Raw genomic sequence first — 13866 nt, forward strand, 5'->3', positions numbered from 1 at the left:
TCTTTTTGACAGTTATCTAGTAAGGCTAGCAGCCCAGCAGGGAGTGAACCGGACAAGCGATGCAACGCGCGAATGAGGGGGCGCGCTAACTACGAATGGAACGACTTTTTCTTGCGAAGCTGAAACTCTTATCCATGTCCTTATCACTTTACTAATAAGTCCCAGTTAAAAACTTATGCTTCTTTATGCATGAGATTAGTTCATTTTAAACATTATCAGCTTCTTTGATATGTTACGGTAACTTGTATTCCCTGAAATCGCCCTCCACCCACCCTGTGTCCTGTCAGGGAAGCACCATGTGGCAGTTTTGGTCGTTCCGCGGAAATCCCCTACACCACCCCAGATTCGCATCAAAAACATCGATCGAGGTGACAATTTTTTGGTTCCATTATAGTCATTTTATTTGCATAATGTGAGACGAGTGTGACAGACTGTCAAATGATAGTAAAGAATAAGGCACAAAAAAATTTAAATGTCTTTTTTAAGAGTGTCAGAATAATTTATTTTATAAAAACTAGAAAAAGCGATCATGTAAACAACAGAAGTTTGAGGAGAGAGACTGAAAAAGAAATAAAAAAACCTCTACACCTTTTCAGTCTCACACAAATGATCAGTGCATGACTCTGGAAGCCACATAAACTGACGAACTTCTTCAACATTAGATGGACAACAGTGTGGGGTATCATCCACAAGGCTGAGCCTGAGGTCCCTCATCATCTAAAATTAGAAAAAAGTTATTATACTCATACTCATATTTGTAACACAATATTTTTTACTGTCAGCACTTACTCTTCGGTTTTTCTGGGAAGCATCTGCATGATCTACCATGCGATCTGGATATTCTCTACCAATAAAGCACCCTGCTCTTTCTTGTACATCCAAAGGAGCCTTCCATGGTTCATACAAATATTCTTGAGGAAAATTTCGAAGTTCAGGAATGTATCTCCTACAATTTTTTTAAGAACAATTATTAGTCAACAGTATCAGCAGGGCAGGAATAGCTTGCAGCAGTAATCAATTACCTGATGTACTCCCCTTGGGGGTCAAGCCTTCGTCCATAGCTAACAGGGCACACACAAGAACTGCAATCCAGCAGCTGCTCAAAAGCAGAGGAGGAAACCCACATCCAATTTCCCGCGCAAAGACACCAGTCAGCATCAAGAAGCAAGCGAAGGAACAATCGTAGTCCAATCTCCCAATTCATCCACAAATCACCTCGTGTCAGGAAACATGCAACTGCATTACGAGCAACATGGTGAACCCATCCTTCCTAAAGAGAGGGTAAAAAGTAGTTCAATGAATTAAGTCACCATACACAATAAATGCAGTCACCCTCAGTAAATTCTTAATTTACCTGGTGCATTTGCCTCATGACTGCATCTATAAAAGGATATCCAGTTTGTCCATTTTCCCACTTTTGGATTTCATCCTGGACATCTTCCTTCCATGATATGTTTAAACAAATAGGGTTTCGCTCCATTTCTCCATAATATTGGTTTTGCACACACATTGTATAGAAAAACTCACGCCATATCAATTGTCCTGTTATATGCTGGTTAGACTGTGAGTGACCAGAGTAAATTCGGCTATACATGTCATGTATGGCCCAGTAAAATCTGTGAGTTAAAAAACACAGATCGATAAAAATTATTGAGGAAGAGCGTTTTTGGGGGGCAAAGATCTGATCTCATGTACTCACTTCCGAACTGAGAGGCATCCAAAGCATAGGGCTGCACTCTGACTAGTAGGAGGACCAAGAATATCTGGTTTGGCTTGATTAGGGAGATAAAATCCATTTAAGAAAGCATTCTCTTCAACTTTGAGACGTTCATTCATCTTAAGGAGTGCTTTCTGCTCTCCCCCTGTCCACTCAATAATTTTCTCAGAAAATACTTTGGGAGGGAAATATCCTAGCTTCTCTGGTGAAGGAATTGATTGAAACACCTGTAATATCCAGAAGATTAGTGGTCAGTGCAAGATCTTACAAATAATTTCATGATTAAATAATAATAATGTTGTACCTCTATATCATCTCCTAAATGTTGAGGTAACTTGCCAAATTGAACCCCAGTCCAATCAGGATCATCTACTGGTCTCGGAGGAGCCCCAATAATTGAAACAGTGTGCTGAGGGTCGGCAGAAGAATATGATTTAGATGATTATCAAGGACAATATAAAATAATAGAATAAGGTGGAACCAATACAAACCAAAAACATTTCATAAGTTAAGGGTGGTATCCCTCCATTTGTTTCAATGATTTCATGAGGATCCCAAAGTGTATGGGAAATTTCTTCAGTCCATTTAATTCCACAGTTTTCCAAGCACGTTTTAACTTTGTTGTCTCTTGATGCCCAAATAGGCTCTGGATCCTTGAAATAGAGATTGCAAGAAGTTGAAAGATATTTAGCCAAAAACATAATCTGCTTTGAAAAATTACATTTCGGTCACTTACCAATTCGAAAGATACTGATTCCAAAGGTTTAATTTTGTGAATTGCTTCAAAAACATTTTTAGGATCACCACGAATGAAGTATAATTTGCCCATACGTTGTTGTAACTGTTCATCTAAGTCCTGTAAGCACTCCAGAAGAAACCGAACTCTGTTGTAGCTAGTATCTTTGGTAACCCCTGAAAAATATGAACAAAATACAAATTGAAATGAGTCAACATGATCCTATTCTCATTTTTCTGACAGGAGAGCAACAACTTACCAGCTGATAATCCATCAAATATGAAAATGGGGTAAAATTCTTGTTTGACCGACAAAGCTTTCAATAAAGCAGGGTTGTCATGCAATCTCAACCCTCTACGAAACCACAGTACAGATCCTTTTGGACTTATCTCTTCTATTAATGCCATTCTATTTGACAAAAAATTAATGCCAGACTTTCACTTCAGTGATTGTCTGCAAGAAACTTTGGACACTTGGTCAACATATTTGATTATGTGAATATTGAGAACAACTGTCACCGTTCATACATAAGGCAAGCACAACTTGAGCAACTCTGAGCTTCGTCCGCCTGCCCAGATTTGAATGCCACTGGCCGAGTACAGAGAAAGACGCCGATCAGACTAAATACACAATACGGCTTCTGCTTACGTAAATGCGTGCACATGAAAGGCAGGCATTCATGCCCCCTCTCCCCTCTCCTCTTCCGCCCCCGGCGGTCACGTGTCGCGGTCCGTGGCGTCGGCCGGCGAGGCCACTGCGCTGCAAGGCAGGGAACGACCACTCCACGGAAGCCGAAGAAGTGTGGACTCGCGGGTTTCCGGTCTTGGAGGGAATTACAAATTTCGTTTCCATTCAAGGTTTCTACCGAAAAGCACGTCTTACTGGTCAATTTCAATAGACATGAAGCCTTATATAAGACTATAAGAGTATTCTTGAATGAGTCCGAGTCTGATTCGCAGATGGTCAAATGCTACATGGAATATGATTGTTTGCAGGAAATTTGATTCTTAATTGATTGAATGAATGAAAACGCAAGGAGAAATAAACTGGTGAAAGATACAAAGAGGTTACTGCAACTTTTATTTAACAAATTGTCACAAATTATAATGCACACATTTTCTTCTTTTTTTCTTTTTGAGACATTTATATACTGACAATAATCAGCCTGGTTGCCTGGCCTGCCAGGTTGCCCAGACATCAGCTGGGTTATTGTAAGATAAATGATGAAACTGAAATGAGTTTCATAAAGAAATAGGTACTATCATAACAATGCTCAAAGCAAAATTTGTACCTAATGGGAAAATGGCATAAAATCAAGCTAGACATAAGACAACCCAAGATATTTGTCCGTCATAAATAAGAACAGATGAAAGTTCTCTTTTAGAGAAACATCATGTTTATAATGCATAAAAACAACCCAAAAAAACCAACATACAAGTACACTTAAAAAGGAAAATGGATTGATAGCACCATTGCTCATTTAATGATACTGTAGTATCATCTAAAAAACTCAGCTGGCCAGAAGTTAAGTAAAAACTGAAAACAATACATGCAGTAAATAAATTTTGTGCCCGCGTTATGATATTTGGCATGAAACTTAGCGCATATGCAAACCCTCCTGGACACCATTGTGGCCAGATAATGGAAACAATAAACTGAGATCACAGGTAACAAAATATCTAACTCCCCCAGTGGTCCAGGAAAAATGTGCTTTACATTCAAAATGACACACAGAAAACAATAACAAATATCAATTTGAGCTAAAGCCTCTACACCTGAGGCTATAAATTACAATTAGCCACAAGCCGACTGAACTAATGCATTCCAATCCAGCTAAAAATAGTACTAGTAGCTTCTCTTCAATATGTTCCATTCCATACCCAGATCAATATGACTGACACATAAAGCAAATACAACTAATAGAGTTTGTGTGAATTCACAGTTTCTGTTGAAAAATTGATTTAATGTGGTTGATGATTGGAAAACAAAATATTTGAATGTACAAGCGAACAGGACTGACAAAGTATTTTTGTCAATGTCGAGTCCACAGAAAGAAATTCACACAAAATTGATTTCACACAAAATTCTTGATAATTATACAGCCAAATTATAAGATGAATAAATAAGGACACCCAAGCAACGCCACAGTAGTTAAAAAGACACAAAGACAAACTAAACTATGCCATCTTGCCTCACAGTAGGAGGCTAGAAAAAGACACATCAGCAAATACATGGGAATACAAATTAATAAAATTCAGGGAGGGGAAGGCAAAAGAGGATACAGACAACGAAGACTGGCACAAACAACCAAAATAGAGAAAGAAAAGAAAAAAAGGCCCAATACAATAATATTGATTTCACTGTAGAAGGAACTGAATTCATCATAATTCTAAAAGAAAATCATGTTGGTGTCCTCCATTGATAAATAATTCAATATAGAATTTTGGCATCATTTGTGAGAAACCACATGTCTAGACTACATAAACCAATGATTGTTGTGTTTGGCAGTCTTACAGCAATTTGAACATGATACAGTTCCTACATTGCAATGTCCACAGGAAATTCTGGCAATATAAGTGTGAGAGACACATAATTATATTTCTTGAAAAAATCTGTTTTTACAATCCCTTCCACATAATAATAAAGGGGAAAGGGTAAACAGTCATTATGGATTCAAAGAACATTAATAAACTTGTCTTCTTGTCTTCAGTCACAGGGAGCTCATGAAAAACTGTGGCACATATACACTGTAAATTTCCCAAGTATCTTTGAATGATTGTAGCATCACTTGGGAGTCGTTAAACACACAGAAATTTTTCTAGCAACCAACTACAGTAGACCTCTTGTCGCGATACTTGCCGCGGGAAATCGTCCTTGCCTTAAAAGATGCTGCATTCAGAAGATGCTGTAAAATCAAAAGTAATTAGGCACTGATATCAAACAGAAAAATTTAAAAACACTCTTGCAGGCTTCTTACCCTTTCTTGCTTGGTCTGTTTGTTGGCTGCATAGTTCAGTGGTGATAACTTTTCTCCTAGCTCAAACACATCTCGCAATAGGTCATTCTCAGTAAGATGCAAGTTCATACCAGAACCAAGGACTTGACAGAAGGCATCATATTGCTTTCTACGGCACCAGGAGTCTAGCAATAACACTTCTTGGCCAAAGCGAACTTGTACTTCAGGTGGTATGTCCTCCTGAGAAATTAGGGAGACATAAGCAAAGCAGTTAAAAAACTGAACATTCTGGTGTACAAAAAAAAAAGAAAGACAAATAACAGTGTGAGGAATGTTGTTTCTACTTGCAAATCAGTACTTACTTCAACATACTGTAAGATGTCCCGAAATGAAGACCGTTGCTGCTTTCGGTCTTTCTTAGCTCTGTATTTGTGGGAATCTGTAGCCAACTGCCTTATCTTACCAACCAGTTCTTCAGTAAAGTCTGAACAGAAGTCTGAATCATGTGAACGACCTTGTTCATAAAGAAGTGCAATAAGCTCACCAGCAGCTAAACGAACTTCTAGGTGCGCAGATTCCAGTAATTCACTCAGTTGATTTAATTTGCTGAAAAGACAAATGAAGGATATAAGAATTTTGTTCTAGTCATCAGCAGCAAATAATTAACAACAATACTCACGGAAGGTAAGTACAATCTTCATCTGATGTATACATGAAAACATCTCCAGGTGCCATTAACGTCAGCAATAAACTCCAAGCCGAAAGTGCCGCTGCATGAAGACCACCAGTTTCAGGGGTGACAGTAGGCATCGTTCCATCACCTTTGAGGTAAGAACCAGAAAATATTGCCTCTAAAGCTCTCATGCGTTCCATGACATCCTGCATCTCTCCACCAGCAAGGAACGTCAAAAGGCCCAATGCCCAGCAACACTGAAATTATTAGGAACAAAGAACATCGTGAATATATGAAGAAAGTTCAAGGAATTACTGATAATGAGACTAACAATCTTCATGAGACACCATTAATACTGTAAAAGATTTTTCTTACTTTGGAGCGTGCTGAGGGGGATACTGAAGGGTCTCTGGCAACAAGCATCAACACGGGAGCCAACTCACGGCATAATTCTTCAGAGTAGTCATTAAGTCCCAGTTGGACACACATCAATGGGGCCAGCTGTGCGGCAGCCGCTTGCTCGGCACCTCGGCCCTTCTTGAGACATCGCTCAATGCCATCAGAGATAGTTAAGCGCCTAAATTACAAGATAACCATCAAACTTAATGTCCAATAAAACAAACAAGCGTTTGAACTAAAAAAAAAAACAGTATGACTGGTACCTGTCAACAACGAAGTCAGGGATGAAACGTTTGACAAAGGCTTTACTGACAGCTTCCAAGCACTGAGTGCGTCCTTGAGCCGATTTTTGACTAAGTCCATCAATAGCATCACGAAGCCGCTCTTCAAACTCTTCCTCAATGGCAGTTTCATCAGTCTCCTGTTCATTGACTGAAACAAAGAATGTATTTATAGCTGCAAGTTGAAGGTACAAATAGTAATAATTAACAGCTTCCATAAAAACAAGGTACCTTCGTCTACAACACTGTGAGTGTCTGAAGGTAGACTGAACACACTGGCATTGTCATTCAAGGAATCTTCATCGGACGTTATTCCAAGACCATCTGATCTTATCTTCTGGCCTGATGACCCTGACAACACATACCAGTTTTGGTCAGGTTATTTTTCAAGGCTGCAGCTCAAATGACAAAACTTAAATTGGTTTGAATTAAAATGCAATAAAAATGGTGCAGTGTGTTGAGAAAATGAGCAATAAGTAAAACAATGCAATGGCAAGAATTTTAAAATTAAGGATTTCTATTTAATTTAACAAAGACAAACCTGATCCGAAAAAAGTTTTAAGCGATCATTGGATTTTACAAGAAAATCGATAGGTAAGTGGAGCATGGTGTAAAATTTTGAAAGGATAATGATTAAAAGAGGTTAAAGTAGGTATGCTATGACCTAGGTAACCTCAAGCCAAAACAATGCTCGCACAATGTTGTGAAACATTTCATAAACAATGTCATCAAAAACGCACGAAACCTGCGTATCATTGATGACAATATCTTGCAAGCTTGACTACTAACGACATCTAAATCATCGCAGCAACGTAAAACCCCAACAAAATATGGTAGGAAAATTTTCAAGGCTAAATCCCCCAAAAGACGGTCCCAAGGCTTACCTGACTTTCCCTTGCGTTTTCCTTTCGGCATTTTGTCTGCTGCACCTTTACTTTGTTCCTAAACTAAGCACTCGATCAAGACGGCAAACAACCTGCTATACTACAGCGATTCCGAAGTAATCTTGCTGATTGGCATGAAGATGTAAACGTGTGAAATCTCATACACATGATGATTCAGAACATACGGGTCAGCCTCTCACAAGGCTAATGGCGCGAACGTGCTTGGCTTGTTGCCTACCCACCGCGTGCACGGCGCGTGCGCCTAGTAACAAAACAATCGCAATAAGAAGTGTAAATCACCTTCAGTTACATTAACATTCACATTGGAGTGGCTGTATGAGAAATCTAGGATCCGTGTTGAACAAGTTCAAGAAGTTCAAGGACTCAAGAAGGCGGCGACTGATAGGTGTGTGTGCGTGTGGCGTGTGCTGCCCTCTGTTGTCGGAGCTTGACAGGCCACGTCATTTTTCGGTGTTTTGGCGAGTATCTAATCGATCAAAATGAATATTTTTAGGCTAACGGGAGATCTCTCCCACCTTTTAGCCATTATTGTTCTTCTCGTGAAGATTTGGAAAACACGATCATGTGCTGGTAAGTATAAGATTCTAATTTTAAGAGAATCGAGACCAGATCTAAGCTACCGGCTAGGAATTTTCCTCTAGTGTCTGTACACGTTAGTACCTGTTTCCTAAATTAAAATTCATCAATTAGCTCGTTGTTTCTTTCTTTCTTGGCCCACCTTTCCCTATTCATTCTGTTTGTTGGCAATCTGTTGTTCCGGAATGACTTTGTTCGTTGATTTTTGTGCTGCGCTAACCTCACTTGTGACAGCTTTTTTCCTCTTATCTTATTCCCTTTCTTTTGGGTATTATTTTCTTTTTGTTTATGGTCTTAAGTTTTGTGATTTGGTGGCTTGTTATTTTTTTCGTATGAACTGAATGGACCATTAGTCAGTCAATGTGTCAGCTGTGTGTCAGCTTCCTGAAGGATTCATAGATTCTAAAAGCCTATTTACCACCATAAGCTATCAATTGACTTCAAAACTAATTTTGAATGCCTTTACTCCTGAAGAAACAAAGATTCCTGTCTGTTCTTTTCTTAACAGTGTTATTTTTGTTCCAGGAATCTCTGGAAAATCACAGCTGCTGTTTGCGCTTGTGTATACCACCCGTTATCTGGATCTGCTCAGCACATACATCTCTGCCTATAACACATTCATGAAGCTTGTCTTCATATCTGCTTCATATGCAACAGTGTATTTAATCTACATGAAGTTCAAGGCCACTTATGACCACAATCATGACACCTTCAGGTGGGACTCACTTATATTTGACAGTCTTATGTTCTACAACTCTCATTTTCATTTAACAATTTTTTGATTGCTAATGTCTTTCTTTTTTTGTTTGCATTTTTTTCTTCTTTTCAGAGTTGAATTTTTGATCTTGCCTGCATTTGTTCTCTCCATCCTCATTAATCATGATTTTGCTGTTCTTGAGGTAATATTTCTTGTTCTTAAGTTATTGCCAAATAAATTTTTTGAATGCTTTCTTATCTAATACTGTAACTTGTAACAGATTCTGTGGACATTCAGCATCTATTTGGAATCTGTAGCTATTCTGCCCCAGTTATTCCTTGTGTCAAAAACTGGAGAAGCTGAAAGCATCACATCCCACTACCTCTTTGCTCTGGGTAATTCATACAAATAGCAAATTCTTTGGCTTTGCTGTTCTTACCTTACATTGTCTAATTGTGTTACTACTTGTTTCTATTACAGGTTCATACCGAGCATTGTACCTGCTGAACTGGATTTACCGCTATTATGCTGAGGACCACTATGATCTCATTGCAATTGTGGCTGGTGTTGTACAGACTGTGTTGTACTGTGACTTCTTTTATCTCTATGTAACCAAAGGTTAGTTCTTGCAGGGTTTTTTTTTTTTTTTTTTTTTTTCAAGAGATTATTGCAATGAATCATTTACATGTGTGTTAAAATACCTAATTTAGTTTATTTCTGTTTACAGTGCTTAAGGGAAAGAAGTTGCAACTACCTGCATAAGAGACAAGAAGAATGTCTACTCAAAGCTTTTACTGTACTTGTTCCTCCTTGTGGGACGTTATTTCCTTGCAAAGTAACATGCATGTACAAAATTACGTCTTGCTCTGTTAAGCATATGCGTAGTGAGATCGCTTGCAGTTATTGGGCATTATTGTTTTCCTCCCATCAAGTTTTGTCAAACTCCTGTTTAGTATATAATGTATACTCTAGCATCTAGAAAACTTAAATTTTATCTTGTGAAATATTTGATGGTATGGAGAATGGAGACTGATGACTGCAATATTGCAAAGGCAGAAGAGATCTTACAATATCTTCATAGTCAAAGGGTGTTCCAATTTAACTCTTGTGCATAACACTTAAATTATTTGAGGGAGATAATTTACATAAGTGACAAGGCCGTGAAGATGGTGCTTCTTGTTAACCAAGACTTGTAATTTTCTGTTTGAATGTGTGAGTGTTTTTTTCTCTTTCTTTTTTTTTTTTTTTTACTCTTGCGTTAGAGGTATGATATATATTTAGTGTAGATAATAGCATTTGAGGATGCACTTTTTATTGTTTAGCATTAAATTTTATGGGATTTTCCAAAACTTAAATTTAATGTAATTATTTCATGATTCATTACATTATGCTGTGAAATTGGAGTAGGGTTTTTTAGTATTGTCTTCAATCCATTATTCTTGATGTTGTGATCCCATCTTGAAAGATGAAGACAGTCTTCAAATACATAAATATTTTTTCTTTCAAAGTTTTTAAAATGATCTATTGTGAGATTTGGTGTGACTGAATGTTGACAAATCACTACATAAAGTCGTGATTTTTTTCTATGGGGACATTATTTTATTAATGAATTGCTCTGAATCCTAATTAACACAATTGACTAAACCATTGACCACTATTTTCATCAAGTTTTAAAATCATGGGTGGAACTTCTTTCTTGCCTCCCTTTCCACAATGTATGCTTGTTTGATTTAATGTCAAATTTATGGTACAAATTGGACAGCTGTGTATGTAGTGTCTTATTCTGTGTTCATAATCATGCTAATCAGATGCAAAGCTCCTGTGAGTGCCAAAGGAATTGTTAGCAATACAGCACAAGGAAAGTAAGCAATTTACTTCATGAATTTTTATTTATTCATTTGGTCAGGATTCAGCAACTGAGCCTTTTCACAGTTGAGCCCAAGCTTTCATCCATCCATCAGATCAGCAAGCCATCAGCAGTCCCCTTTATTCCAAACTAAACCATTAAGCCTTATGTATCTGCTAGTCCATAATTGATTATCCTAAGGAAGTGTGCTTTGAAAGGTTCTCACCCCACATTAAATTGTCTCCTCACATTAAGTAAGAGAAATTTCACCTTCTCTCTCTTCTTGATCTGGTTTCAACAATTTCTGAAATTGTGGGATATTTTCAATTGTTTTGCTAGTCCTTTTTTCTAGATAGAATATACTTACCTAGGATAAAGAGAGGGGCTATAGGGCAGATCATTTGTTTACATGGCATTCATGGCTCAGTTGTATTTCCAATGAAACGTTCAGTTTGAATAAAGAGCATTTTATCTATACATTATTTATTTCTTGATAAGTCCACACTTGCATCAGTTTCATTCTTCTTTAGCATTTTGAAGGCGTGTAAATTCAATGCAATTCTCTCGTATCTACCATATCTATCCTCATTTTATGTTCCCCTAAAAGTTCTTCACCAGAAGCTTCACATAATCAGGAACTTTACTAATGTGGACCTGTTCCTGCAAGACAAAAAGGAATTGTTATAGAGTAATCAAAAGATGAAACCCTGTGAATGGACATGAAGTCTCTTCCTACCTTTAATGTTGTTTCCCTGCTGTACAAATGGATAATACCATCGTTCAGAGTAGAATCTGATAGTATAATTGTGAAAGGTATACCCATCTCATCATTTCTATTAATCTGAAGGTCTTGAGATTTTTTGATGATATCAGGTAGCATTAATGTGCTGACTGCTTTCTGGCGCAACGAAAGTGATAGATGTTTTGCCACTTCTAGCAGTCTATCAGAAACAGATGAATCTAAAATTGGTTAAAATACATTGTTTATGCCTTTCCCCAGCAATAAAATTGATTACTTTATAGCAAACTTCAAAGTACCTGAAAGGTTCACAACAAATCCAACTTTTAATGGAGCAAGTCGTCGATGGAGTCTTAATAATAGTCTCTTTGAACTTTCTGAGAAGGCATCGCATAAGAATGCAAGTGATGCCACTTCCAGGGACAAAATGCATTCCACTACATCTGGAAGAACGTGCTTGTGCCCCTGTTTTACCTGAAAGCATGAAAAAGTTATAGGAACAAAAGACTTGGAACAGGAAAGCAGCTGTGAGGGAAGTAATATTTTAACAGTACCATACCTTCAAAGCCTCCAATTGTTCATTAGAAAGCTGGGAAGAACTTAGAGAGGAAAGATGAACAGTCTCAACAATTGTAGGTCCCCAATCAAACTCAGCAAGTATGTTGACTCTAAGGTCATTTCCATCAACATTTTTATCCTCTGAGCGAGTTTCTATAATGTCGGAAAGTGAGAAGCGTCCAGGATGAGATGAAAACTTTCTCCACCACATCTTTCGCTTCTGCTGCCAAGTATAGAATTTCTGACGTCCATCAGTTGGTGACACAAATAAGAGAGACCGCAAGCAAGTTCTATGAGACGGATTAAATGCAGCATGAGGTGGTGTAGTGTCATTGATTTGCTTATGAATGAGAGTACCATCACATATTGTCTGTGCAATCCCAAAAGGCAAAACACCTTGACACAAACTCTTAATTTGGCAGAAAGGCTCTTCAATGCCTGAAAGAAAAAAAGAAAAGAGATGAAGAAATTAAAAACATCAAAATGAACACATTTGCTCTGCATGACTTGTTCTTACCTAAACCACTTAATTGTGAAGCATGTGAATGGATAGGAAAAACATTATCATTCCTATCTATGACATTGCCAAGATACCACTCTTGCCTCACATTATTAACTAAAAACTCCCCAATGGGTCCAAATTTCAAGGATGAAACCTCGGCACCTTTCCAGACAGGTTTCACAAAGCCGTGTTTATCACACAAATTCAAAACTTTTTTCATAGCCATCATCACAGAGGTAAAAAAAAACCTAAGTTAATTAAAAGCAGTCTACTTCAACTCTGAGAGATCTCGAACAACAAGCGGAATGTTTCCTGGTGGGGCAACGTAGAAGTCTTCCTCCGTTACGACTGCAGTTGACAAAACGACCTTCACATCGTTCTTCTCAGTCACTTTGTCCTCTCTTAAATAAAGAACCCTGTGAAAAGACAGAAGATAAAGTTACAGTCTGAAAGACACTTGGTGGTTCTGGACCGGACTGGATGAACAGGAACTCACTCATCCTCCAGAACAGAGACTAGAGGCTCCACGTCTGTGGTGTCAACTTCATCGAGTCTGTTGGCGAACCGAATGGCTTCCTCCAGGCGAGCAACGCCCCTTTTGTTGGCGAAGTCGACCAGGGAAAGCCTCTCCAGGTGCTTGACAGTCTCCTCGTCCACTGCCGGGGTGGATGCTGCGGGGGCTGAATCTGCTCTTGCGGACGACGACTGTGATGACAACTTACAGGCCGCTCGGAGCAGTGCGTCGAGCTTGCTACGCGTCAGTCGCCTGCACAGAAGGCATACACTCATGGTTGTTGGAGGAGCTGGAAGGGCGAAATTGGCGAGTTGCCGTTGCTTCGCTGCTTGCTTTGTGGTTGTGACCCACAGGGCCCCCGGCTGCAGGTTAGGTTAGGTGAGCCGGCGCTCCCATTGGTGGAGGGCGGCGGAAGTGCAAGGCGAAGCGCGCGCTGCCTTCAAATTCAAATCCGGTTTCCAACCGGCCGCGCCCCACCACAGCGCCACGCGCCACTTGCACCGGTCCAGGAGTGGCCTTCCCCCTCAGCGGCGCTGCTTCATCTTTATCTGAAACTCAAATTTGTGCGTCACGTCACGTGACGTCACCGGGTGGCGACGTGACGACGTGACCCGTGGCCGCGGTCCGCGGTGCGACGCGGTGCTGCCCTCTGCGCGGCGGCGCCCGCAGGCTGCGACTCGCTGCGACGCCGCGGGGACCCCCGTGGGGGTGTGGGCGCAAGGCGCAAGGGCCGCGGGGTGGGGGCGACGCGGAGCGGTGCGCGGTGC

The 13866-nt window shown here is 39.4% G+C and overlaps 5 protein-coding genes across 6 annotated transcripts; 1 reads left to right on the plus strand and 4 right to left on the minus strand.

Annotated features, from left to right (window-relative positions):
- Positions 1 to 466: 466 nt before the first annotated feature.
- On the minus strand, positions 467 to 3151 carry LOC117646351 (cryptochrome-1). 2 transcript variants are annotated; one of them, XM_034387231.1, is made up of 10 exons: positions 2981 to 3151; positions 2713 to 2916; positions 2454 to 2629; positions 2209 to 2370; positions 2022 to 2126; positions 1700 to 1944; positions 1355 to 1616; positions 1023 to 1270; positions 790 to 946; positions 467 to 717 (listed from the first exon to the last, which is right to left on the minus strand). In XM_034387231.1, exons 2-10 carry the CDS (start codon positions 2858 to 2860, stop codon positions 583 to 585), a joined length of 1638 nt encoding a protein of 545 aa, XP_034243122.1. In that variant the 5' UTR covers positions 2861 to 2916; positions 2981 to 3151; the 3' UTR covers positions 467 to 582. The 2 variants fall into 2 exon arrangements, with proteins under 2 accessions (XP_034243122.1, XP_034243121.1); XM_034387230.1 differs by having other exon boundaries at positions 2713 to 3151.
- Positions 3152 to 3510: 359 nt separating this feature from the next.
- LOC117645733 (interferon-related developmental regulator 2) lies at positions 3511 to 7874 on the minus strand. The gene is made up of 8 exons (XM_034386095.1): positions 7647 to 7874; positions 6994 to 7113; positions 6745 to 6913; positions 6458 to 6659; positions 6089 to 6339; positions 5772 to 6015; positions 5431 to 5649; positions 3511 to 5358 (listed from the first exon to the last, which is right to left on the minus strand). Exons 1-8 carry the CDS (start codon positions 7675 to 7677, stop codon positions 5272 to 5274), a joined length of 1323 nt encoding a protein of 440 aa, XP_034241986.1. The 5' UTR covers positions 7678 to 7874; the 3' UTR covers positions 3511 to 5271.
- A 174-nt stretch (positions 7875 to 8048) lies between these two features.
- Positions 8049 to 11261, plus strand: LOC117645735 (ER lumen protein-retaining receptor). Its single transcript, XM_034386097.1, has 6 exons — positions 8049 to 8237; positions 8769 to 8958; positions 9073 to 9142; positions 9221 to 9335; positions 9421 to 9558; positions 9668 to 11261. Exons 1-6 carry the CDS (start codon positions 8147 to 8149, stop codon positions 9700 to 9702), a joined length of 639 nt encoding a protein of 212 aa, XP_034241988.1. The 5' UTR covers positions 8049 to 8146; the 3' UTR covers positions 9703 to 11261.
- On the minus strand, positions 11202 to 12851 carry LOC117645734 (DNA polymerase subunit gamma-2, mitochondrial). Its single transcript, XM_034386096.1, has 5 exons — positions 12601 to 12851; positions 12085 to 12521; positions 11825 to 11999; positions 11523 to 11746; positions 11202 to 11446 (listed from the first exon to the last, which is right to left on the minus strand). The coding sequence occupies exons 1-5, from the start codon at positions 12812 to 12814 to the stop codon at positions 11387 to 11389; spliced, it is 1110 nt and encodes a 369-aa protein (XP_034241987.1). The 5' UTR covers positions 12815 to 12851; the 3' UTR covers positions 11202 to 11386.
- On the minus strand, positions 12830 to 13538 carry LOC117645737 (glutamyl-tRNA(Gln) amidotransferase subunit C, mitochondrial). The gene is made up of 2 exons (XM_034386098.1): positions 13082 to 13538; positions 12830 to 13001 (listed from the first exon to the last, which is right to left on the minus strand). The coding sequence occupies exons 1-2, from the start codon at positions 13372 to 13374 to the stop codon at positions 12854 to 12856; spliced, it is 441 nt and encodes a 146-aa protein (XP_034241989.1). The 5' UTR covers positions 13375 to 13538; the 3' UTR covers positions 12830 to 12853.
- Positions 13539 to 13866: the final 328 nt, after the last annotated feature.

This window comes from Thrips palmi, unplaced genomic scaffold, assembly GCF_012932325.1.
Source record: "Thrips palmi isolate BJ-2018 unplaced genomic scaffold, TpBJ-2018v1 HiC_scaffold_19, whole genome shotgun sequence".
In the NCBI taxonomy this organism is placed as follows: domain Eukaryota; kingdom Metazoa; phylum Arthropoda; class Insecta; order Thysanoptera; family Thripidae; genus Thrips; species Thrips palmi.